We start from the raw sequence: 25,338 nt of genomic DNA on the forward strand, positions 1-25,338 counted from the left end.
CTAATACCTCTCCTCCCTCCTCCCCCCCCCCTCCCTCCTCCTCCTCCCTCTCCCCCCACCCCCAGGACTCGTCGGTGGTGGAGGAGGTGGAGATGATGGTGGAGAGCCTGCTGGATGTGCTGCTGCAGACCCTGCTGGCCATCATGAGCAAGGCCCAGTCTCAGGAGGCGGTAAGGGGCCAGCGCTGCCCTCAGTGCACGGCTGAGATCACTGTTAGTAACTAACAATCTGATTCTTCTTCTTCCTCTTCACCTCCACCCCTTCATGCATCGCCCCCACCTCATCACCCCCCCCCACCCTTCCGCACCCCTCCAACCCCTCCCCTCCGCACCCCTCCGCACTCCTCCCCTCCACACCCCTCCCTCCACCGCCTTCCTTCTGGCATGTTCTCTCATTTATGGCTTCTCTTCCTATCTAGCTGTCTACTGTGTCTCTTGGTAAATCACTAGGACACAGTAAGTTCTGTACGTGTAAGATCTTTGTCGAAGTGCAACTTTTAAACTTGGAGTGAGCCATTTGTGAGGAGGAAGTCTAGTTGAGTAAAATCTTTAAAACAGTGTATTGATAAAGTATGTACAGTGTATTAACTATTTCTGTGCCTCCGAGCGATGCAGTGAAGGCATATTATACGTGAATATACATGGAGCTATTTATACTAGTGTTGCATGCATTTCCTGATATCAAGCCTCTCAAACCATCTCTTCCGCCATCTTAGTTTTCCTCATCTGTATGTGTTTTGATTGGTGGTGGGGTGGTTCCTGGGGCCATGTGATTGGCTAACTGTATCCCGGGTTCTCTTTGGCAGGGAGAGTATGTGTCCTGCCTCCTGTCTCTGCTTCGCCAGATGACAGACGTCCACTTCCAGCACCTGCTGGACAACTTCCAGAGCAAAGAGGAGCTCAAGGTTAACTGGCTCATACACACACACCCAGACACACACTCACACACACGCTCACACACACTAACCCACACACGCTCTTGACGCGCGTGAACACATGCACACCTTCACACTTACCCACCCATGCTCTCACACACACTCACACACTCACACACTCACACACACACACTCATCTGTAAAGGATGAGCAAAACAAAGCCGCCTGCCAGCATGGTGTCCTGACGGAGCCGACCTTACGCCCCTCCTCGTCCCTCCTGACGTCCTCACGCCCCTCCTCGTCCCTCCTGACGTCCTCACGCCCCTCCTCATCCCTCCTGACGTCCTCACGTCTCTCCTGACGTCCTCACGCCCCTCCTCGTCCCTCCTGACGTCCTCACGCCCCTCCTCGTCCCTCCTGACGTCCTCACGCCCCTCCTCGTCCCTCCTGACGTCCTCACGCCCCTCCTCGTCTCTCTTGACGTCCTCACGCCCCTCCTCGTCCCTCCTGACATCCTCACGCCCCTCCTCGTCCCTCCTGACGTCCTCACGCCCCTCCTCGTCTCTCCTGACGTCCTCACGCCCCTCCTCGTCCCTCCTGACGTCCTCACGCCCCTCCTCGTCCCTCCTGACGTCCTCACGCCCCTCCTCGTCTCTCCTGACGTCCTCACGCCCCTCCTCGTCCCTCCTGACGTCCTCACGCCCCTCCTCGTCCCTCCTGACGTCCTCACGCCCCTCCTCGTCTCTCTTGACGTCCTCACGCCCCTCCTCGTCCCTCCTGACGTCCTCACGCCCCTCCTCGTCTCTCTTGACGTCCTCACGCCCCTCCTCGTCCCTCCTGACGTCCTCACGCCCCTCCTCATCCCTCCTGACGTCCTCACGTCTCTCCTGACGTCCTCACGCCCCTCCTCGTCCCTCCTGACGTCCTAACGCCCCTCCTCGTCTCTCTTGACGTCCTCACGCCCCTCCTCGTCTCTCTTGACGTCCTCACGCCCCTCCTCGTCTCTCTTGACGTCCTCACGCCCCTCCTCGTCTCTCCTGACGTCTTCACGCCCCTCCTCGTCTCTCCTGACGTCCTCACGCCCCTCCTCGTCCCTCCTGACGTCCTCACGCCCCTCCTCGTCTCTCCTGACGTCCTCACGCCCCTCCTCGTCCCTCCTGACGTCCTCACGCCCCTCCTCGTCCCTCCTGACGTCCTAACGCCCCTCCTCGTCTCTCTTGACGTCCTCACGCCCCTCCTCGTCTCTCTTGACGTCCTCACGCCCCTCCTCGTCGCTCTTGATGTCCTCACGCCCCTCCTCGTCTCTCCTGACGTCCTCACGCCCCTCCTCGTCTCTCCTGACGTCCTCACGCCCCTCCTTGTCTCTCCTGACGTCCTCACGCCCCTCCTCGTCTCTCCTGACGTCCTCACGCCCCTCCTCGTCTCTCCACAGGAGTTCCTGCTGAAGATCCTGTGTGTGTTCAGAAACCTGATGAAGATTAGCATCTTCCCCCGAGACTGGAACGTGATGAGGCTGCTCACCAGCAAGTACGTCTGCTCCTTTTCTGTCCTGTTCTGTCCTGTTTTGTCCTGTTCTGTCCTGTTCTGTCCTGTTCTGCTGTGTCCTGTCCTGTTTTATTTTGTTCTGTTCTATTCTATTGTAGTCTTGTCCCTTCTATTCTATTGTGTTCTATTAAATTCTGTGATGTTCTGTTCTATTCTGCTGTGCTCTATTCCTTTCTACTCTTTTTTTCCGGTGCCTCCCATCCTCTAACCCTCTCTGTTCCTACAAAAAAAGCAGTATGACAGTATGACAGACTGAAGAACACAAAATCTATTCAAGTCATGCCAAAACCACTCAAAAGCTTCAACATTTATCTTTGCTAACATACGTTGTTGTGTGTGTTCTGCGTGTGTGTGTGTAGCATTATCGTGACGACGGCACAGTATCTCTCCCCCGCCCTGCATAAGAACTTCACGGAGGCCGACTTTGACTTCAAGGTGCGTGACTTTGACGGAGGGTGACACACGGCTGGCGTGCGGGCACAAGCCCCGCCCATCACACAGCTGTCTCTGCAGGCACAAGCCCCGCCCATCACACAGCTGTCTCTGCGGGCACAAGCCCCGCCCATCACACAGCTCGCTCTGCGGGCACAAGCCCCGCCCATCACACAGCTGTCTCTGCAGGCACAAGCCCCGCCCATCACACAGCTCGCTCTGCAGGCACAAGCCCCACCCATCACACAGCTGTCTCTGCAGGCACAAGCCCCGCCCATCACACAGCTCGCTCTGCAGGCACAAGCCCCGTCCATCACACAGCTGTCTCTGCAGGCACAAGCCCCGCCCATCACACAGCTCGCTCTGCAGGCACAAGCCCCGCCCATCACACAGCTGTCTCTGCAGGCACAAGCCCCGCCCATCACACTGCTCGCTCTGCAGGCACAAGCCCCGCCCATCACACTGCTGTCTCTAAAGGCACAAGCCCCGCCCATCACACTGCTCGCTCTGCAGGCACAAGCCCCGCCCATCACACTGCTCGCTCTGCAGGCACAAGCCCCGCCCATCACACTGCTCGCTCTGCAGGCACAAGCCCCGCCCATCACACAGCTCGCTCTGCAGGCACAAGCCCCGCCCATCACACTGCTCGCTCTGCAGGCACAAGCCCCGCCCATCACACTGCTCGCTCTGCAGGCACAAGCCCCGCCCATCACACTGCTCGCTCTGCAGGCACAAGCCCCGCCCATCACACTGCTCGCTCTGCAGGCACAAGCCCCGCCCATCACACTGCTCGCTCTGCAGGCACAAGCCCCGCCCTGCTGCTTCTCTCCACCCATCAGCCGAGGCAGTACAGAACCCTGCAGCTCGCCACCCAGCGCTCTCTAACCCAGCCCTAATGAGGCCTGCCTCTCTCTCTCTCCCTCTGTCCGTCTCTCTCTGCCTCTCTCTTTCTCTGTCTCTGTCTGTCTCTCTCTGTCTCTCTCTCTCTCTCTCCCTCCCTCTGTCTGTCTCTCTCTCTCTCTCTCTCTCTCTCCCTCTGTCTCTCTCTCTGCCTCTCTCTGTTTCTGCCTCTTTCTCTCTGTCTCTGCATATCTATCTCTTCCTGTCTCTCTCTTTTCTCTCTGCCTCCCTCTCTCTGTCTGTCTCCCTCCCTCTCTCTGTCTCTCCCTTAAGCACACACCCTGCACACACACATCTCCTTCTGTATTACCTACATTTTTCTTTCTTTCTCTCTGAAACACTCACATACACACACACATTCACGCGAACAAAACAAACATGCGCGGACACACACAAACAATATCACACACACACTCCACAGGCTGACAGACAGATGGCTGTGCTTGCCAGAGAGATTTGCCCTATGAAGGATAAATGACATGAATAATGAAACAAGGTTGTCGGAGAGGTTGAGGGAGGAGGGTGGAGGAGAGGTGGATGGAGGAGGGTGGAAGAGAGGTGGAGGGAGGAGGGTGGAGGAGAGGAGGAGGGTGGAGGAGGGGAGGAGGGTGGAGGAGAGGTGGAGGGAGGAGGGTGGAGGAGAGGTGGAGGGAGGAGAATGGAAAGATTGATCTACTGGGAGGAGGGATCTACCGCAATCTATTATTATTTGTTGCTCGTTAACTGGTTTGCATGAACAGTATATGTGACATAAAGTGTGTGTGTGTGTCCAGGTATGGAACTCGTACTTCAGTCTGGCTGTGCTCTACATCAACCAGCCCAGTCTGCAGCTGGAGACTCTCACTGCTGCCAAGAGGAAGAAAGTGTTGGACAAGTAAGACATACACACACACATATATATATACTGCATGCTTTGCCCCGTCATAGCAGATTCTTACATTTATATTTAGTCATTTAGCAGACGCTCTTATCCAGAGCGACTTACAGTAAGTCAAGGGACATTCCCCTGAGGCAAGTAGGGTGAAGTGCCTTGCCCAAGGACACAACGTAATTTGCACGGCCGGGAATCGAACCAGCAACCTTTGGATGACTAGCCCAATTCCCTAACCGCTCAGCCACCTGACTCCCACTCCCAACTGATTCCTCCAAGGCTGTGTCCATCAGCAGATGAACGTTTCAACCTGGGCGACTGCTGTCACCGTTCTATCAGCCACCGTGACAGTATACACACACCAACACACACCATGTATCTGAGGAACATGTGGAACGTGTCTGAGGAACATGTGGAACATGTGTCTGAGGAACATGTGGAATATGTGTCTGAGGAATATGAGGAACGTGTCTGAGGAATATGAGGAACATGTGTCTGAGGAACATGTGGAACATGTGTCTGAGGAACATGAGGAACATGTGTCTGAGGAACATGTGGAATATGTGTCTGAGGAATATGAGGAACGTGTCTGAGGAATATGAGGAACATGTGTCTGAGGAACATGTGGAACATGTGTCTGAGGAACATGTGGAATATGTGTCTGAGGAACATGAGGAACATGTGTCTGAGGAATATGAGGAACATGTGGAACATGTGTCTGAGGAATATGAGGAACATGTGTCTGAGGAACATGTGGAACATGTGTCTGAGGAATATGAGGAACATGTGGAACATGTGTCTGAGGAATATGAGGAACATGTGTCTGAGGAATATGAGGAACATGTGTCTGAGGAACATGTGGAATATGTGTCTGAGGAATATGAGGAACGTGTCTGAGGAATATGAGGAACATGTGTCTGAGGAACATGTGGAATATGTGTCTGAGGAACATGAGGAACATGTGTCTGAGGAATATGAGGAACATGTGTCTGAGGAATATGAGGAACATGTGGAAAATGTGTCTGAGGAACATGTGGAACATGTGTCTGAGGAACATGTGGAACATGTGTCTGAGGAATATGAGGAACATGTGTCTGAGGAATATGAGGAACATGTGTCTGAGGAACATGTGGAACATGTGGAACATGTGTCTGAGGAACATGTGGAACATGTGTCTGAGGAACATGTGGAACATGTGTCTGAGGAACATGTGGAACATGTGTCTGAGGAATATGAGGAACATGTGGAACATGTGTCTGAGGAATATGAGGAACATGAGGAACATGTGTCTGAGGAATATGAGGAACATGTGGAACATGTGTCTGAGGAATATGACGAACAAGTGTCTGGGGAATATGTGGAACATGTGTCTGAGGAATATGAGAAACATGTATCTGTGGAACGTGTCTGAGGAACATGTGTCTGGCCCTAGCAGGTCTAATGCGTGGTTCCTGTATCTCCAGGATTGAGAGCTGGTTCAGATGAGTGGATCAGATGAGTGGATCATGCTGCGTGTTGAAGGGCTCACTCTGTCTCATGTGCCAAGCCTGTACATGTTTCAAACCCCTCAGAACACATTAGCTGGATGAGTGTGTGTGTGTCTTTTTTGTGTGTCTGAGTGTCTTTTGGTGTGCATGCATATGTGAGTCTTCTGGTGTGTGTGTGTGTGTGTGTGTGTGTGTGTGTGTGTGGTGACTCGTGTGTGTGTCCTGGCCTGGCGGGGGTTCTTAATCACACACCCTTCCTGCTGGGGCCAATCCAGGCAATAATCCTCACACGCCCAAATCTCAGATTACCTTCAGTAACGTAGCCGCAGGGATTATTTATTTTTCAAGGGAGCACGCACACATCTGGCACACATCTCCCTCCTCAAGCTCCCTCTTCCTTGTGTATCTTCCTGGAATCTGCAGACTTCAAGGCCGCTATCTGGCTGTGAACTGTCGTGTTGTAAACCGACCGCGCCGAGTATGTCATGTGAAATCAATGCCTTCATGTACACACAAAGGTTCACAATCTGTATATATATATGCTCGGTACCCAGAGGTATACACGCAAACAAAAATAGAAAGATGATAGTGTGCTGCATTCATAGTAGACCAGATGCTGAAGAAGACTCTTTATGTCCGTAAGGTTCCAGATAAAGCCCTAGAGAAACCCAGACAGCTACTGAGAAACCAGTCCCCCCAAAATGATGAAGACATTGAACATCTCACGATAATGAAGAAAAGAAAAATGCAGGTCATTACAATCCCCTGGTTCTGAGCTAGACAAAAGCCCCTGGAACAAGAAGGGGTATTTATTTAGATGTTTGTTTGCATTTTATCTTCTGGAACGTGACTTGAGGTGCCACACGTTGTGATTTAGCCCTCAAGACTAACGAGACTTTGTAATCCCCTTCATCGCTCTCCAGTACACAGTGTGTGTGTGTGTTCCATCATGCATGTGTTCTTGTCACCTGTAGGTACGGTGACATGAGAGTGATGATGGCCTACGAGCTGTTCAGCATGTGGCAGAACCTTGGTGAGAACTATAGCTCCCTACATGGCCCACACACTGACTCTTTTGACTGTTGAAGCAAAAAAAAACTGCAGCCGTGACCTTAAAACCATGAAGAAATTAAGATTATAAAATGCCTAAGGCCTTTCTGTCCCTTTTATGATTTAATGTAGCCAACACTAGCCCAAGTAAAAAAAAAACATTATATATATATGTATGTACTGTATGTGTGTGTCTCAATATTGCAGCAATACTGCCATCAATAGGCTGCAAGAAATATTACAAAACAGAGAGAAATACTGTGAAAAATCAACAGTCTTTACACTCTTGTGTTTCACCTAGTAAATATACAGGAGACATACACTATGTAAACTATGAAGTATAAATGTGTGTTGTCTGAAACGGGGTTTTGCGATTGGCTGCAGGTGAGAACAAGATCCACTTCATCCCAGGCATGATTGGCCCGTTCCTGGGGGTGACCTTGGTGCCCCAGGGGGAGGTCAGGAACATCATGATCCCCATCTTCCACGACATGATGGACTGGGAGCAGAGGAAGAACGGCAACTTCAAACAGGTCGGGGGTCGAGGTTCAGGGTGCTGTCAGGTGGTTGTGTGTGACTGTAACTGCAACTTCAGACGGGTCGGGGGTCAGGGGTTAAGAACTAGGGGGTCAGAGATTAAGAGGATGTAAGCTCTGTCTACAGCAGCACTGCCAGGCTGGAAGATGTGTGTCATGAAGAAAAGCTGAACACGGGTCAAGGGTCAGCTGGTGACTGTGAATTACTCTCCAAGCATTTCATCTTAGACTGGGGCGTAACCTGTCTGAACGCTGTCTGCTTGCATTCTGAAAACGACACATCATTTGTAGCAGTTAGTTTTGTGTTCAGGTGGTTGGTCGGTCAATCATAGTTGACTTGAAACCTGTTCTCTAAAGAGACCCTTTTGTGTGTGTGTGTGTGTGTGTGTGCACCAGGTGGAGGCAGAGCTGATAGACAAGTTGGACAGCCTGGTTTCTGAGGGGAAAGGGGATGAGAACTACAGAGAGCTCTTCAGCCTGCTGTAAGTGAAGGACTGAACCACAGCTGATGCTAATACACTAACGCACACACACATGTCCTTCCTAACACACACACACACTAACACATACACACATGTCCTCCCTAACACACACACACTAACACACACAACCATGTCCTTCCTAACACACACACTAACACACACGCACATGTCCTCCCTAACACACACACACTAACACACACAACTATGTCCTTCCTAACACACACACACACACTAACACACACACATGTCCTTCCTAACACACATACACACACTAACACACAGACACATGTCCTCCCTAACACACACACACTAACACACACAACTATGTCCTTCCTAACACACACACACACACACTCACACACACACACACATACACTCTCTCTCTCTCTCTCACACGCAGACACATTCTCTCTCACACATACCTGCTCCCATTCCTATCTTTCCCTCTACATCAGTTGAGCCATGCGGCTTCAGTTTGTGTGTGTCCTCCTAACTCCTGTTATAACTGGGACTGTTGTCTCTGCTTTCTGCTGCGGGATTAGCACCCAGCTCTTTGGGCCCTACCCCAGGTAAGATAACATTCTGCTTTCTGTCTCTCTCTTTCTCTGGCAAGTGCTACTAACTATGGACAGCCTCAGATTGAACGGTTGTACTTTTGCCGGGACATTTGCATTTATATGGTTGAGATAATGTGTAAGAGATTACGAGTTTGAGGTTGTGTGTGTGTACCTCACAGCCTGCTGGAGAAGATTGAACAGGAGACGTGGAGAGAGACAGGCATCTCCTTCGTTACCTCGGTTACCAGACTGATGGAGCGACTTCTGGACTACAGGTAGGTAAAGGACTACAAGTCTGGTACTAGCAGAGACTGGCTACGTCACCTCTATGTCACCTGCAGTCTCAGTACCTTAAACCTGTCAGCGGAATTTGTTGACCTTTTGAAAGTTAGAAAACAGGAGGCTTAAGGATGTATGACCCCTGTATACAAGGCCAACTGCAGTCCATTTACCATAACTAAACCATTCAGAATCTGCTCCCAGCTTCTCTAAAATTAAGATGTTTAGTCAGTTAAATGAAGAAGGCTAACCTGTGCCTGTCTTGTCTGCCTCGCACAGGGACTGCATGAAAGGAGACGAGACGGAGAACAAGAAGGTCGGCTGCACAGTCAACCTCCTGGTGAGAGCCCCACCAGACGCCTCTGTGCTCGCTATCTCTCTCTGCGTGTCTCTCCGGTCTGGGCTGACCGTGTTTGAGCTTGTCGTGTTTGTGCTTGTGTAGAACTTCTACAAGTCAGAGATCAACAAGGAGGAGATGTACATCCGCTACATCCACAAGCTGTGTGACATGCACCTGCAGGCGGAGAACTACACAGGTACAACACACGCACACACACACACACACACACACGTACACACACATACATACGCACACACACATTTGCACCCGTAATAGCAGATTGTGTGTGTGCGTGCAGAGGCTGCCTTCACCCTGCTGCTGTACTGGGAGCTGCTGCACTGGGAGGAACGCCCCCTCAGGGAGTTCCTCCACTACCCCGCCCAGAGCGAGTGGCACCGCAAGGAGGGCCTCTGCCGCAAGGTCATCCACTACTTCAACAAGGGCAAGGTGAGCTTGAGGTTTGAGTAACTAGCAGCTTAACGAGCAGGTTAGTCACTTAGTGAGTCTCCTTTCTGCACACCAGCTAGTCAGACCGATACATCATATGTGACATGGATGACTAAACTGAGGTTTATGTGTGTCTCTGTGTGTATCTGTGCGTGTGCATCTGTGTGTGTGTGTGTGTGTGTGCGTGTGCATCTGTGTGTGTGTGTGTGTGCGTGTGCATCTGTGTGTGTGTGTGTGTGTGCGTGTGCATCTGTGTGTGTGTGTGTGTGTGTGCGTGTGCATCTGTGTGTGTGTGTGTGCGTGTGCATCTGTGTGTGTGTGTGTGTGTGTGTGTGCGTGCGTGTGCATGTGTGTGTGTGTGTGTGTGTGTGTGCGTGTGCATCTGTGTGTGTGTGTGTATCTGTGCGTGTACATCTGTGTGTGTGTGTGTGTGCGTGTGCATCTGTGTGTGTGTGTGTGTGTGCGTGTGCATCTGTGTGTGTGTGTGTGTGTGCGTGTACATCTGTGTGTGTGTGTGTTCTCCTCAGTGTTGGGAGTATGGGATCCCCCTGTGTAGGGAGCTGGCCTTTCAGTATGAGACTCTGTATGACTACCAGAGCCTGAGCTGGATCCGGGTAAGCTGTAGACCATAACACCCTCCAGTCTCCTGTCCCGCGTTCAGTACAATAATACACTACAGTATCATTTAGTCTACTCTGCTGTAATCCACTGTACTGTCCTCCTCTCCCTGTGTGGTGTTGGGTAGAAAATGGAGGCAGCGTACTACGACAACATCATGGAGCAGCAGCGTCTGGAACCGGAGTTCTTCAGGGTGGGCTTCTACGGACGCAAGTTCCCCTTCTTCCTCAGGGTGAGTGTAGTCTCCTGCTGAGTCTGTCCTCAGACACGCCTCAGACACGCCTCAGACACGCCTCAGACACGCCTCAGACACCCCTCAGACACGCCTCAGACACGCCTCAGACACCCCTCAGACACGCCTCCGACACGCCTCAGACACGCCTCAGACACGCCTCAGACACGCCTCAGACATGCCTCAGACACGCCTCAGACACGCCTCAAACATGCCTCAGACACGCCACAGACACGCCTCAGACACCCCTCAGACACGCCTCAGACACGCCTCAAACATGCCTCAGACACGCCGCAGACACACCCTGAGAAGGCTATTATGCTACTGGGACTCTAAATCACAAAACTAGTCCAGATTTCCGAGGTTTGTTTTGGTGGTTTACGGTTTACGGATGATGAGTTAGTGAGCCTTGGAGGAGCTGATGTTCTGTGTCTGAGCTGGTTCCATCTGGGGGGGGGGGTTCTCCTAACAGAACAAGGAGTTTGTCTGCCGGGGTCACGATTACGAGAGACTGGAGGCCTTCCAGCAAAGGATGCTGGGAGAATTCCCACAAGCCATTGCCATGCAGCATCCCAACCAGCCAGATGAAGCCATCTTACAGTGCGATGCTCAGTGTATCCTTGCCAAGAAGAACGAGTGTTAGAGTTTGTGTGTGTTTAGTCCACTTATGTGTGAGTGGCTTGTATGAGGACAGATTGTCTTGTCATTGGCATGTGTGTGTGTGTGTTCCCTAACGACCCCCCTCCAGACCTCCAGATATATGCGGTGACGCCGGTACCGGAGAGCGTGAACGTTCTCCAGATGGACCGCGTCCCCGACCGGATCAAGAGCTTCTACCGGGTCAACAACGTGCGCCGCTTCCGTTACGACCGGCCCTTCCACAAGGGCTCCAAGGACAGAGAGAACGAGTTCAAGGTCGGGCGGGCCTTCCGGCACATTCCCCTCACGCTCCTCAGTCCTGCTGAACGTTTCTCATCTAGTCAGGATCTGGGGGGTCCAAAAAAGTTAGGATCGGCGTATAGCTAATGATTTCAGGACCCCCCTGCAATGCAACCGTCCCTCATTCTGTACAGTGCATCATCAACATGGACTTCCTAATGCAGTGAAGCTGCTGACTCGTGGTGATGTGGGCAGCAGGTGAGTGTTCTGTGTGCGGGCTGGCTGTTGCGTTAATCTCTGGACCTTCTCTTCACAGAGCTTGTGGATTGAGAGAACCACCCTCATCCTGACGCACCCCCTGCCCGGCATCTCCCGCTGGTTCCAGGTGGAGAGGAGAGAACTGGTGGGCATCCGTTTCTGTGTCCGATACAATTACAACAGAGAACATTACATTACATTTACATTTAGTCATTTAGCAGACACTCTTATCCAGAGCGACTTACAGTAAGTACAGGGACATTCTCCCCGAGGCACGTACTGGAATCGAACCGGCAACCTTCTGATTAATAGCCCAACTCCCTAACCGCTCAGCCATCTGAGAAGACATCAATCATTTATTGTTGTGTTTCATGGTGTGTCAAGCAAAGCGCTCGTTCCTTCTCAGGCTCCCTCCGGTGATGCTCTGATGATGTGTTCTCAACCAAACACACGTCAGAGACAGGTGCTGAGGTGTGTCTGGTTCCCTCTCCTCCCCTGTGTGCAGGTGGAGGTGAGTCCCCTGGAGAACGCCATCTACGTGGTGGAGAACAAGAACCACGAGCTGCGTACGCTCATCAGCCAGTACCAGCACAAGCAGCTCCATGGCAACATCAACCTGCTCAGCATGTGTCTGAACGGGGTCATCGACGCCGCCGTCAACGGAGGCATCGCCCGCTACCAGGAAGTGAGGAGGGCGGGGGGGATTGTGGGATACTGGAGCTGGACGCTGCTTTACTGAGTCGCTAAAAATAGCTTTTTTTTCTCAGACAAGTAGAGCAGACCTAGGAAGTGTGTGAACACATGCTGTTACGATGCGTATTTGGACCGTATTTGAGGGTGATGGGAGGGTGTGTGTGAGGGTGAAGGGTGTGTGTGAGGGTGAAGGGTGTGTGTGTGTGTGAGGGGTAATCTCTTACTCAGTGTTGTGGTCGTCTGGTTCTCCAGGCGTTCTTCGATAAGGAGTACATCTCCAGTCACCCTGAGGACACAGAGAAGATCACCCAGCTGAAGGACCTGATGCAGGAGCAGGTCAGACATCTTCTCGTCTCCTCCACACCTGCACTCATGTCCTCCTGTCTTTAAGGACACGTTATTCATTTACACCAAGTAGGATTAAAACCTAGTGTCAGCTTCAAAACCTCACAAGGCGGTGTGTGTCCAGCTAAGACTGAAGACTCAGTCTGTCTCCTCGAACACAAACATCATCCTCTCTGTGCGTGTGTGTAGGTTCATATCCTGGGAGTGGGTCTGGCTGTTCATGAGAAGTTGGTGCACCCAGAAATGCGTCCCCTGCACAAGAAGCTGATAGATCAGTTCCAGGTCATGAGGAGCAGCCTGTTCCACGTGAGTGTTGGATGAAGAGCTCTCTCTCTCTCCCTATCTCTCTCTCTCTCTCTCTCTCTCTCTCTCTCTCTCCCTCTCTCTCTCTCTCTCTCTCTCTCTCTCTCTCTCTCTCTCTCTCTCTCTCTCTGTATCTCATATATTCAGCTTTCTGAGATGTGAATAAGCCAACAAGAAGTAGAAAGTATTACTCTCCTAGACTCAGATTCAGAGTGTTCAGAGTCCTGTTGTGTGGAGAAAGAGTGTTGCGCAGGGAGAGAGAGTTGAGTCGAGAGAGAGAGTTGATTTGTGTGTGTGTGTGTGTGTGTGCTGTCCAGGGTCTGCCAGGTGTGGACAAGCCTGGCCCGGGCAGCAGCACTCCCAGAGGCATCCTGGCCTCCCAGAGCCCCCTGAGCCCCGAGAGCTTCAAACTCATGCACAGGCACAGGTCGGTCACACACACATGCCTACCACACACACACACACACATACATGCATACCACACACACGCTCTGACATGATCACTCATACCACACATATACACATGCATACCATACACACACACACACATACATGCTCAAGTTGTTGTTGATTCCCTTGCTGTAGTTCACCCCCCCCACCCCCCACCCACACACACCCTCAAACTGCTCACCTTTGTCACAGTCACTCCTCTCCATTCCTCTCTTCCTCACTTACCTCGCTTCACATTTTCTGTCAAAATCTGTTCTCTCTCTCCCTCCCTCTCTCTCTCCTCTCTCTCTCTTCTCTCCCTTCAACATTCATTACGGTGTTTCTGCTGTCTCTCACCCCATCTTCACTGCTCACCCTCTTCCCTCCACCTCTTCACCCCCTCCCCACTCCCCCCCCTCCCCTGGCCTGCCTCACTCTCTGGTTGTGTTCCTCCCTCCCCTCTGTCACACTCAACCACCACCCACCCTCCCCCCTTCCCTTGTGTCACCCACCCCACCTCCCCTCCCCCCCACCTCCCCTCCTCCTATCAGCCTGCTGGCTTCAGTGCGTCAGTCGTCCTCCTCTCTGTCATCCCACTCCTCCAGTGAAACGGGGAACCTGCTCATCCTGACAGACGGCCTGGTGCTGGAGCACCCCGAGGACTTCTACCGCATGCAGGTACCTTCCCCTCCCCTGACCCCCGCCGCCCCCTGACACCGTCACTGACACCTTCCCCGCCTCCTTATCGAGGGCTGACCTCCTGACCTGTCGCTTCTCGTCCTTCTGCAGCCCAGCCCCTCCTCCTCCAGCCTCAGCTCCACCCACTCGGCCCCGTCACAGATGATAAACTCCGCCCCCTCCTGCATCAGAGGTAAGGACCGGTGGAGGAGCTGTCACACACACACGGACGCTGTTTTCCTTTCCTCTCTCTCCCTTTCTTTCTCTGTATCTCCCTCCCCCTCTCTCTCTCTCTCTCTCTCTCTCTCTCTCTCTCTCTCTCTCTCCCTCCCCTTTCTCCCTCCCCCCTCTCTCTCTCCCTCCCCCCTCTCTCTCCCTCCCTCTCTCTCTCCCTCCCCCCTCTCTCTCTCTCTATCTCCCTCCCTCTCCCTCCCCCCTCTCCCTCCCTCCCCCTCTCTCCCTCTCTCTCTCCCTCCCCCCCTCCCCCCTCTCTCTCCCTGGTTCTAAGCGTGTCCCCCTGTGCTCCTCCTCCAGTAGGGTCTCCGTCTCTCCCTGATAAATTCCGCCACAACCGGGAGATGCTCATGCTGCTGCCTCCTCACCGGGACAGGCCCAGCAGCGCCATGTACCCCAACATCACCGAGAACGGACAGGTGGACACACACACACATGTACCCCAACATCACTGACAATGGACACGTAGGGCCATATACACACACACATTCCACTTTTAATTATATTTCTATATCTCATCAGCCAACCAATTTCCAGCGAGCGTTGTTCCACCAGGTGATTGGTCCATGCAAGCCATGCAGCGACCCCAATCTATCAGTGGCAGAGAAAGGTGAGCTTCATCATCATATTCATCACCTTCGTCCTTCAGCTAGTTTCACAGCAGAAGACATCTTGGAGACTAACTGGACCCATGTGCTTAATCATCTCCCTCTCTCCTTCTTTCTCTCTCCCACCCTCTCTCTCCCCCTCTCCGCCCCCCCCCCTCCCTCCAGTCCTGACCACGCCCAGCAGCTGGAGTCTGGACAGTGGCACCAGGGAGGCCCTCCCCTTCCTGTCGGCCCACGTGGGCAGTGTCCTGGCCCCCCCGGTCCCCCCTCGCAGCCTGCCCCCTGGTGAGCGAGCGTGACAGCCCCCTCTAGTGGTGGCACTGGGACACCACACCCTGGGTGTCAGAGACACCTAGTGTACCTCACTACATCCTGATCCCAGGCCTGCTGGGACTCTTTCCATAGTGTCTGAAACAGTGTGTGTGTGTGTGTGTGTGTGTGGGCTGGCCTGGGAGCAGAGTAGACAGTTGGTAGGTAACCAGGCCTCTAGAGAGGTCATGAGTGATGATCCTGATTGAAGCCCAGTGACCTGTCAGAACGCTGGTGAGAAGCTGGACCAGTCTAAACGACCTCCAGGTCTTTTTCCGTTCCAAGGAGAGATGAGGATTTGCAGCCTGTGTAGTTCCGCTGGTTGTTCTGTTGGTTCGTCTCCTCAACCTGGCTGCTGTGAATCCACCGTTTGGTGCAGCTGTGACCACGGGCTGTCAAATCCTGCCGTTGTGTGTGTGTGCTTTCATGTTCACGTGATTCTACAGTATTGTGTATGTGTGTGCTTTCATGTGTGTGTGTTTGCGATTGTGTCAAGCGTGCGTGGGTCTGTTGGATGAACGTTCTAAACGGTGTTCTGAGGGAGGTGAGTAGCAGGGGTGAACATGGTGTGTGTGTGTGTGTGTGTGTGTCTTCACCCTCTGAGATACAGCGTGCCCTCTGCCCCCAATGTCACCTTAGATGTCCCTTACCCTCTCATACTACCTTGTGTCTCCTCCTCTCTCCCCCCCCTCCTCCCACCCCCCTCCCACCCCCCTCCCCCCTCCTCCCCCCCTCCTCCCTCCCCCCCCTCCTCCGCCCCCCCTGCACGTGCTGCCAGGTCTGCTCTGGAGCCTGCGGGGGTTTGCTCTGGGCAGGGCGTCTACATCAGAGCTCTGAACACAGCAGTCTCTTTCTCGCTCTCTTTCGCTCTGTGTGTGTCTCTCTCTCTTTCTCTCACCGTCTCTCTCTCTTTCTCTCTCTCAGTGTCTCTCTCTGGATGTCTCTCTCTCTCTGTGTCTCTCTCTCTCTCTGGATGTCTCTCTCTCTCTGTGTCTCTCTCTCTCTCTGGATGTCTCTCTCCCCGTGTCTCTCTCTCTCTCTCTCTGGATGTCTCTCGCTCCAACCCGTCTGTCCTGCTGTGTCTTCCCAATAGGACACTTCTCGATGCACTTTGATGCTTTCCACCACCAGATCAGCGACCTCCCTCCAGCTCTCCCTGCGCGCTCCTTAAGAAAGGTACCCTCCTAGTCTCTGCTAGTCAGCCGTCAGCCTGTCTGTCTGCCTGCCTGTCTGTCTGTCTGTCCCCCTAGTGTCCTGTTCGTTCCCATGGTCCCCTCAGTCTACTGGGAGTCTAAGCTTTACAAACATCCCATGACTTCCAAGATAATAAGAGCTGTGTGTGTTTGCGTGTGTGTGTATGCTTGTGTGCGAGTGAGTAGGAGAGAGAGGTTATGTTTGAGTGTATGTGTGTGTGCTTCCATTTGTCCATTTGCTTCAGTTTGATCATGTCTTTTCTGCTGTCTTTGGGAATGCATCTGTGTGTAACAGCAACCAGTGCTAACATCTCTCTCTCCTGCTGCAAGCTAGCCAGCCAGTCAGATAGTCCAACAGTCCAACAGCCAGTCAGATAGTCCAACAGTCCAACAGCCAGTCAGATAGTCCAACAGTCCAACAGCCAGTCAGATAGTCCAACAGTCCAACAGCCAGTCAGATAGTCCAACAGTCCAACAGTCAGTCAGATAGTCCAACAGTCCAACAGCCAGTCAGATAGTCCAACAGTCCAACAGTCAGTCTGATAGTCCAACAGTCCAACAGCCAGTCAGATAGTTCAACGGTCCAACAGCCAGTCAGATAGTCCAACAGCCAGTCAGATAGTCCAACAGTCCAACAGTCAGACAGATAGTCCAACAGTCCAACAGCCAGTCAGGTTGTCTGTCAGCAGGCAGTCAGGAAGTAACATAACGTCTCTCTTCTCCCCTCTCTTTCTTTTGTTTTTGCTCTTCCCTCATTCTTTCTCTCATTCCCGCTCTAATTTTCTCTCTCATTCCCCCTCATTCTCTCTCTCTCTCTTTCTCTATCTCTCTGTGTATTTCCTCTCTCTCCCCAGTCTCCCCTGCACCCTATACCTGCCTCGCCCACCAGTCCCCAGTCCGTCCTGGATGGCAGTAACTCCACCCTCTCTGGCAGTGCCAGCAGTGGCGTCTCTTCACTCAGTGAGAGCAACTTCGCCCCCGCCGGCCAATCATCTTCCTCCTGCGAGCCGCCCGTACGCACCGACACACTAGACTCCGCCCCCAGCAGCCAGACGTGGACCACGGACGGCGAGGACCTGGACTCCCCCTCCCCCTACCTGGCCGTGCGCTACAGCGTGTCCGAGCCCGACGTTCTGGATGGAGCCAAGCTCCCGCCCTGCCGCAGCCTGTCCGCCCCCGGCGGCGTGGCCCCCATCCTGGCCACCGTCCCCCAGGAGGGCCCCCTCCACCTCCACTACCCCCACCCGCCCCTCTACCACCACCACGAGCCCCCCCCGGCCCTGCCCCCCAAGCCCTACCTCAGGGAGGGCTGCATCCCCGAGGAGGACCTGTGCCCTCCGTCCTCGCCGGCACCCCTCAGGCCCATGCCCCGCAAGATCTCCCAGCCCCTCCTGGGGGGTAAGGAGGAGCAGGCCAAGGTGGCGTGGCAGCATGGGGTCAGCAGTGAGGAGTAGGCTCAGGACATGCTCAGGTCAGGGACAGTGCAGCTGGGAGCGAGGGTGGGGAACACCACCGTCGGGAACGAACTTCAAACCTGTAGGATGTCAACCTGATTCATCTCTGTGGAGATTTACTTTATAAATCTTCCTTATCAATTGCAGTTGGAAGGTGGGTTAGGGTTAGGCCGGAAAAGGGTTAAGTGATAGATTCTGTCCCCCACTCCCCGCCCCCGCCCCTGTTCCCCATACCACACCCTGTCCCCTCCAGCCCCTCCAGTCCTTCAGATGCGAGGCTCTACGTTTCCTAACCAGTTGTCATCACTGTGTGTCCCCACTACATGTTCAGGAAGTGTCTTTGTAATGAGTGTTTCTAAACCAAACTAGGCAGTGATGTCATACTGGACGTCATGTTCATCTCTAATGATGTCATACTGGACGTCATGTTCATCTCTAATGATGTCATACTGGACGTCATGTTCATCTCTAATGATGTCATACTGGACTTCATGTTCATCTCTAGTGTGTCAAATTGTGTCAAATTGTGATACTCCACTGATACGGTACAGCTACCTTTTCACTCGCCACAGATTCTAGCTGAATCATAGTTCAGGGCCAAAACCAGAGGTCATTGCACAAAGATGATCAGTTAACTGATTGCTGTTTGATTCGACAGTTAATGATCTGTAATTCGATAAAGACCTGCAGTTTGCCATCTCAACTGAGGATGCACTTTAGTACAGATGCCCTGGCACCAGAACCTTCCAACTCACTTATTTTTCTATACATGAACTGAGATGGATAAACAATGTGGGTTTGGTTCTGGTTGTAAAGGGCTTTAGATAGATTATCTGTAGGCTACTGGAATGGTGGATTGGTTATTTGGTAACTAGATAATGGTTGTGCGTCTGGACTACCACCTGCACAGAGTTAATGGACAGTTGAAAGGAGGAAAGTGTTGAGTCACTGTTGATCAGAGATGTCAGGTTACACTTAAAGTGTAACTCTTTTTTTCCCGTAGTTTCCTCTCCTCACAGAGCAGCGCTTGTTTGGTACAATACTCGTATGATAATATGCCCCGCCTGCTATCGACAAGCCCAAATATCCAAATAGACCTCAGTGGATGTCTTTGGTCTAGCGGTAAATGTTCTGTGGGGGTGTTTGGTCAGATCCCCCAACTCAGCCGTTACCGTGACACTCAGAGGGAAGGTTACGATGCTATGACAGCCTGATTCTAGCTGAGACAGACACTTGAGAATGAAGCGCTTCATTTGAGAATGAAGCGCTTCACTCTGTCATGGTCTGCAGGCTGAAGAATCTGTACACTTCATCAAAGTTTTCTCTTTTGCAACAAAGCCTGCAGTATTTTTGCTTATCTGGAAAGGCAATATCAGCATGAACCTCTCTTGGGATAAAACTCTTTTTGATGTCAGGGTGATGGAACAAAGATAATATATATATATATTTTTAGTGCTGCCAATGTCTGCAAATGTATGGTGTACAGTAATGTATGGTAAAGTATTGATATAATATATATGATCCTTAGCAAAGGAGGAAAGAGTTGATGAATATGATATGCAAGACACTGGCCTTGAAGCCCACTAGTAGCTGTGGAATCCAGGATGTGGTCTCACTGTCTAGTGAAGGGCAGTGGAGAGCCAATTTGAAAATACAAAAAATCAAGAAATAATCATAAAATAGATAATGTTTTGATTTGATACTTTACTTCCTGTTTGTTCGTTCCGGGGAAAAGGCCACTGATATGAAGGTGGTTGCTCCCCCATCTGCTGTCAGGAAGATGAGATGGAGAAGGAGCTTTTTCTAGCATATTCCTCTCTCAGACTGTTGGAGATCTTTCTTTCTGGAAATATCTACTTTTCTGAAACGGTCTGAAACTTTGAGCTTGTTGAAAGGTGTTGGTTGGTTGGAACATCTTAAGTTTCTACACTTCCTGGTTAGGGAGCGACTGTAGCTGTCCACTATTCTTTCCTGTCTCTCTGTCTCTCTGTCTCTCTCTCTTTCTCTCTCTCTCTCTCTCTCTCTCAATACTGCTCTCTCAATACTGCTCCATGCTTCCTGATTCTGTAGGCGCATCCTCTCCTCTCCTCCTTATTAAGATGGTGAGATGGTGAGAAATTCCTTTTGGAATAATTCCATTTTTATAACTTCTACCCGACCATGTGTTCCCATATGTTCTTGTTGTGTGAAGCAGTGAGTTTTCCGGTGTGCGTCTGGGTCTGTGTGGTCACAGTGTTCAGTCACAGCTTCTCCAACACCATCTCTCTCTCTCTCTGATGGTGCTCTCTCGCTCTCTGTCAAGATTTCTCTGCTCTCTTACAGAAGGAACATACACTGTAAACTTGTACAAATGACCAGGTAGATGCATGCCTCTGTATGAGGGACTTTCTTTTTGTAATTCAACAACTGAAATGATTTTTGATTTGTTTTCATCCTATGCTAATGTGTAGCGGATAGAGAACATATAACGTCTCACTTATGATATGGTGTATTTATTTAACCACTTATAACACTTGAAATAATGTCAAAGCAATGCTACCCTGTCAGGCTGTCTGTGGGCGCTCCACACCTGTGTGTTTGATGAAGGTGGAAAAAAAGAGAGATTGTAAATTGCATGTACTATGTACCACCCAGGACTGCTGGACCCCAGTTTAAGGTGCACTTGATTTAACTTACCTTGCATGAAGACTCTCCATTTAAGGAAGTATTTCCATTGTGCTGTCAGGTTAAATCAAGGGCACCTTTTGACTATTCTAGATCCCTTCATGACCCACGTCTGACTCCGGACTGGCCCAGTGAGATTATTCATATTTAATCATGCCTCTTAATTTAGTCAGCAAAAAAGGATCTGCAGGCTCCAAACGTGTACCTGCAGTGGACTCCCTCAGGGCCATCTTGAGGTAAGAGGATTAAAAAGAGGAAGGTTTGAGTTACCAGCTGAGGTCTGATGGGGACTGGAGCAGGTCACAGCCCAACATGTACTACCCAGAAGTGGAAAGCACACCTACTATATGCAGAGTGAAGCCACATTTAATGAGAATAAACTATGCAAAGTTCCAGAATTTCATGAACATAAGACATATGTATGTTATCGGTTTAAAAATGGGTTTCCCTAAATGTTTTTACTGAGCTCAAAGTACCTTTTTAAAAATACATTTCCGACAAAAATCAGATTTTTTTTTGATAGATCCACTGCAGTAGCACAGAAGATGTTTGAGGAAGAGAATTCAACTACCCACTACAATGTAAGATTATGTTTGAAGATGCACTGACATGTCTTTTAGGATACTCATTTGTCCCTACTACTCCACTTGTCCGTGTGAGGATGAGTCCAGTAGTAAAGCAAGCTGTACATAGCCTGCAGTTTATTTCACACAGGGTTCATTTGTTAGAGAAAATAGAAGCAGATGTAATTTGAATAACAAAATATGATTTTGCATGGCATCAGCGTTGGATGCCCTCTAGTGGCCAATGCTGAAATCACAGCAGGTTTTACCTTTTTTTTATTTTTTATTATTTAAAGCCAGCGCCTGCTTGCCCGACTGTACCTGCCTCCATAATACTGATACATTCTTGCCATTTTAGACATAGTTCTATTATTTCTGTGTTGCGTGGTAGAGTTTAGCAGATGTGGAACTGTGTGCAGGTGCAGGTTTGGGTTTGTTCTAGTAAGTTGTACGACTACGTTCTGACAGAACCGGATCTGGGGTGAGAGTTCTGGTGAGAGAGTGACCGAAGAGAGGCAGAACAGCAGATATAGCTGCGTTGGAGATCTATGTAGGTCTCAATGCCATCTTGGCAGGCAACTTTAATTATATGTACATAACCCTGGGGGGCGAACAGTGTATTTATAAAGATAAACAAGAGCAAAACCTGTATAGATTGTGATTAATTGTCTGCCTTGTACTTTCTGATGTAAATGTGTTTTTAAAAGTAGAGAAAAACATACAAAAAATGTGACTTTCATTTGCCTAATTATTTTTGGTTATTTTGTGTGTTTTGCTTCGAAGACAAAATCCCACGAAGGGAATATGAAAACATTTGTACAATTTGCTCTCAAAGTATCTATTGTACAGTATATATTGTGTTAGCATGAATAAACTGTGATGTGTATTTTAGATGTAAATACACACTTTTTCCTACTCACTTAACAGCTTTGTTGTGGAATTCATAATTAATGCCATACATTAAAGATGTTTTATTGACTCAATACTGTTTCCAACTGACATTATTTCATTAGTTATTTTTTCAGTGAAAGAAAGTCCCTGAATCTAGAATCCAATGGAACATACCTTGATCCATATTCAACATTAATCCGCATTTTCAGCATAGGTTTTTCAGGTTGGCAAACGAGAAAATATATGATTTGCTGAACGGGATTTGAAAACGGGCACAGTCCAATTTATTGGTAATAAATTGATTGTGGATTTGTGGCATACACATAACTTCGTTCAAATATTTCCTACAATGCCAGCAGAAGTCGATTTTGCCCAATAGAATGGCGCCAACTCGACGATCTTCCCGGAGTCTTCCAATACCCAATCAGCGGAAAGTGCGTGGAGTGACGTACGCGAGGCGTGAGGTTACAACCAATAGGATATTAGTAAATGACGACGTGGCCAGCAGGAAGCTTTGCAGATTCAGAACATTGCGTGCTTACTTACCGGCGTCAGCATAGTACATCCACTAGCTGATGTATATGACCTGTAGGTTCATCTTCTTTATCGTGTACCTTTAGCTAGCTTCATTGATTTACTCGGTCATCGTGAGATGTTGTGTTTAAGTGGTTTATCGGTGGCGCTGGCCCTGGCTTTGGTTCCAAGCAGCACTGATGCTTTGAAAGAAGGAGATTGTGAAGGTGGGTAGGAAGCTAGCTATGTAGCTAGCTAGTTGGCGATCAACATACATTTTCTAACTTGTTAGCTATCTGGGTAAATAACAGTAGTGTGTCTTCTAATTTTGTTATTACCATTAGCTAATGTTGATAGGTTATGATTAATTCGTGCTCTGCAGGTAAATACATCTTTAGTGACCCGATCGCTTAGTGCTCGCTAAGGATAAGAATTTCCCTTTCACAATATCCCTATTTAAGTTGCTAGAATATAACTCTTTTAAGGTAACCCCTTATCGGTGCTTTCCTGGGTGGTAGCTCGTGTAGCTTAGTACGGGCACAGTGCACTAACTCATCTAGCAACTACTAGCTAAATATCAACAGGAAACACTTTGTAGCTACAGCTCATTCTTCATAATCTATATATGAATATAATAATTCAGGAAAAGTCAGAATCTACACAGGTGCCATATCTCCAAAGACGGACACATTTACGTATGCAATGTATTAACATCTCATATTTCATTACAGTCTGTGTCGGTTTCCTGGGAAAATTCTACCAATTGGTTCAAGAAGAAAATGTGAAGTTTGACAGCACAGCCATTGAGAAGGCCCTCGTTAAAAGCTGCAAGGATGCTAGGGGGAAGGACAACCGATTTGTAAGGATCAGACGAAGAACCTAATCAGTATTCTTGTTTTCTTTGCTGTTGATGTTAGCAAATCCCATACGGCAGACGCAGTCATGTGCTGTCCTCGCCAGTGTAGCTAACAACAATAGCAACACTTGGATGTAGCGCTTACAACTCTGGGGCACAACTTACAGAGAACTTTGAATAATAGCACATTGATAACTAAAATGTAGGTTGGGAGATAAGATCTTTTGTATAGGCAAAATGTTTTGTTACTGTACACAGTCCAAAACGTATCCTAATATGCAACTCAGACGAGACAATTGTACCATATCTACAACGATAAAGTGCTGATGTTTATATAAATATATATATATATATATATATATATATATATATATATTAATGTCCTTTCCAGTGTTACTACATTGGTGCCACAAGTGATGCAGCCACCAAGATCATCAACGAGATATCCAAGCCTCTCAGTTACCACGTGCCGGTGGAAAAGATCTGTGAGAAGCTCAAGAAGAAGGACAGCCAGATCTGTGAACTCAAATATGGTATGTAGGCCTCCATATTTAGGATGTTGTCATTTTTGTATGTTTTTTTTTCATGACTGGCAATGTAATGTCACTGGCTAAGTGCAGTTTTTCCCTGGTAATCAATCAAGTAGTACTCTGCTCTACTCTGAACTCATACTGCTTTCTAGTGGCCAATCGGTCAAATTAACTTGTTAATCGGGGAGTCAGGTGGCTAAGCGGTTAGGGAATCGGGCTAGTAATCTGAAGGTTGCCAGTTCGATTCCCGGCCTTTCTCACAATGTAATCCAAGTGACCCATAACCGTTTGTTAAGCCCGTCTCTCTCACCTGCAGACAAACAGGTGGACCTGAGCACAGTGGACCTGAAGAAGCTGAAGGTGAAGGACCTCAAGAAGATTCTGGAAGAGTGGGGCGAGACATGCAAAGGCTGCGCAGAGAAGTCTGACTTTATCCGCAAAATCAACGAACTCATGCCCAAGTACGCCCCCAATGCTGCCAAAGCAAGGACGGAACTGTAAAAGCTCGACCATGGGACCACCAACCATGGGACTATCAGTGATTGGATCTGGTTTGGGGGGAATGGGTGTGTGGATGGGGAGGGAGAGGGCTGTACTACATTGGTCCAAGGACATGAACATTTTGGGTGGGGAATGTTCGCTGTGCGGTTTATGAACCACCAGAGTTTGAGTAGGTACATGACTGTACCAGTCAGGGGTGGACTTGGGACTCCAGTGACAGGCTCATCACTTTCAAATCACTCTGCTGCTTAGCTAGAACCCCACATTTGTCCCAGACTTGGGTTGAATACATATGTATTTGAGGTGCTCTTGATTTATATTCAATTTACAAAAGGCCACTTATGTTGCTTAAGTGCAACGTTGCCGTGTAAAGGGACCAGAATCAAGTGTACCTCAATTATTTCAAATATTTGACATCTCAGGTTTGGTTTTCTTTATCAAAGTGACTTGTATGAAGTGAGCTTTGCCAGCTCTCCCGACTGCACCCCAGACTTCAGTAGTCAGTTTTTGTTGGGAAGGGACGGATTTTGTTTTTGTTGTTTTAGAGTTGAGGAGAGGTAGTTTAACAAGACTTGAAAAGATCTTTAAATTAAACTTTCACATTGACCTTTCACGGAAGACCGTAATGTTTATTACAACTGTGCTACTATACTTTTTCATTAAAATCTGAAAAAATGTGTCTTGTGTAGTTATCATTTTTGTTGGTGGTCAACTCTTCGATTGTATGCATTTCATTCAGAATCTGCCTTTTAATTAGTCCTAAACTTATTTTGCCTACCTCTCTTTT

At 49.8% G+C, this 25,338-nt stretch overlaps 2 protein-coding genes across 2 annotated transcripts in view; both read left to right on the forward strand.

Moving 5' to 3' along the window:
* Positions 1-21,800, forward strand: part of LOC134019210 (dedicator of cytokinesis protein 3-like) — an 87,885-nt gene extending 66,085 nt beyond the window's left edge. Inside the window, exons 11-39 of the mRNA XM_062459904.1 lie at positions 66-212; positions 806-904; positions 2,307-2,401; positions 2,779-2,854; positions 4,525-4,625; positions 7,084-7,142; positions 7,544-7,692; positions 8,092-8,177; positions 8,720-8,746; positions 8,914-9,009; positions 9,293-9,353; positions 9,456-9,549; positions 9,652-9,800; positions 10,328-10,414; positions 10,546-10,650; positions 11,123-11,264; positions 11,399-11,565; positions 11,846-11,932; positions 12,293-12,472; positions 12,733-12,816; positions 13,015-13,131; positions 13,446-13,555; positions 14,109-14,235; positions 14,347-14,428; positions 14,770-14,888; positions 14,992-15,079; positions 15,243-15,362; positions 16,480-16,562; positions 17,434-21,800. Of these exons, the coding sequence (XP_062315888.1) occupies positions 66-212; positions 806-904; positions 2,307-2,401; positions 2,779-2,854; positions 4,525-4,625; positions 7,084-7,142; positions 7,544-7,692; positions 8,092-8,177; positions 8,720-8,746; positions 8,914-9,009; positions 9,293-9,353; positions 9,456-9,549; positions 9,652-9,800; positions 10,328-10,414; positions 10,546-10,650; positions 11,123-11,264; positions 11,399-11,565; positions 11,846-11,932; positions 12,293-12,472; positions 12,733-12,816; positions 13,015-13,131; positions 13,446-13,555; positions 14,109-14,235; positions 14,347-14,428; positions 14,770-14,888; positions 14,992-15,079; positions 15,243-15,362; positions 16,480-16,562; positions 17,434-18,033 (3,537 nt within the window). The 3' untranslated portion in view covers positions 18,034-21,800. The remainder of the gene's footprint in view (positions 1-65; positions 213-805; positions 905-2,306; positions 2,402-2,778; positions 2,855-4,524; positions 4,626-7,083; positions 7,143-7,543; positions 7,693-8,091; positions 8,178-8,719; positions 8,747-8,913; positions 9,010-9,292; positions 9,354-9,455; positions 9,550-9,651; positions 9,801-10,327; positions 10,415-10,545; positions 10,651-11,122; positions 11,265-11,398; positions 11,566-11,845; positions 11,933-12,292; positions 12,473-12,732; positions 12,817-13,014; positions 13,132-13,445; positions 13,556-14,108; positions 14,236-14,346; positions 14,429-14,769; positions 14,889-14,991; positions 15,080-15,242; positions 15,363-16,479; positions 16,563-17,433) is intronic.
* An 857-nt stretch (positions 21,801-22,657) lies between these two features.
* manf (mesencephalic astrocyte-derived neurotrophic factor) lies at positions 22,658-25,228 on the forward strand. Its single transcript, XM_062471589.1, has 4 exons — positions 22,658-22,891; positions 23,396-23,523; positions 23,912-24,053; positions 24,367-25,228. Exons 1-4 carry the CDS (start codon positions 22,804-22,806, stop codon positions 24,549-24,551), a joined length of 543 nt encoding a protein of 180 aa, XP_062327573.1. The 5' UTR covers positions 22,658-22,803; the 3' UTR covers positions 24,552-25,228.
* Positions 25,229-25,338: the final 110 nt, after the last annotated feature.

Source organism: Osmerus eperlanus, chromosome 1 (assembly GCF_963692335.1).
Source record: "Osmerus eperlanus chromosome 1, fOsmEpe2.1, whole genome shotgun sequence".
In the NCBI taxonomy this organism is placed as follows: Eukaryota; Metazoa; Chordata; class Actinopteri; order Osmeriformes; family Osmeridae; genus Osmerus; species Osmerus eperlanus.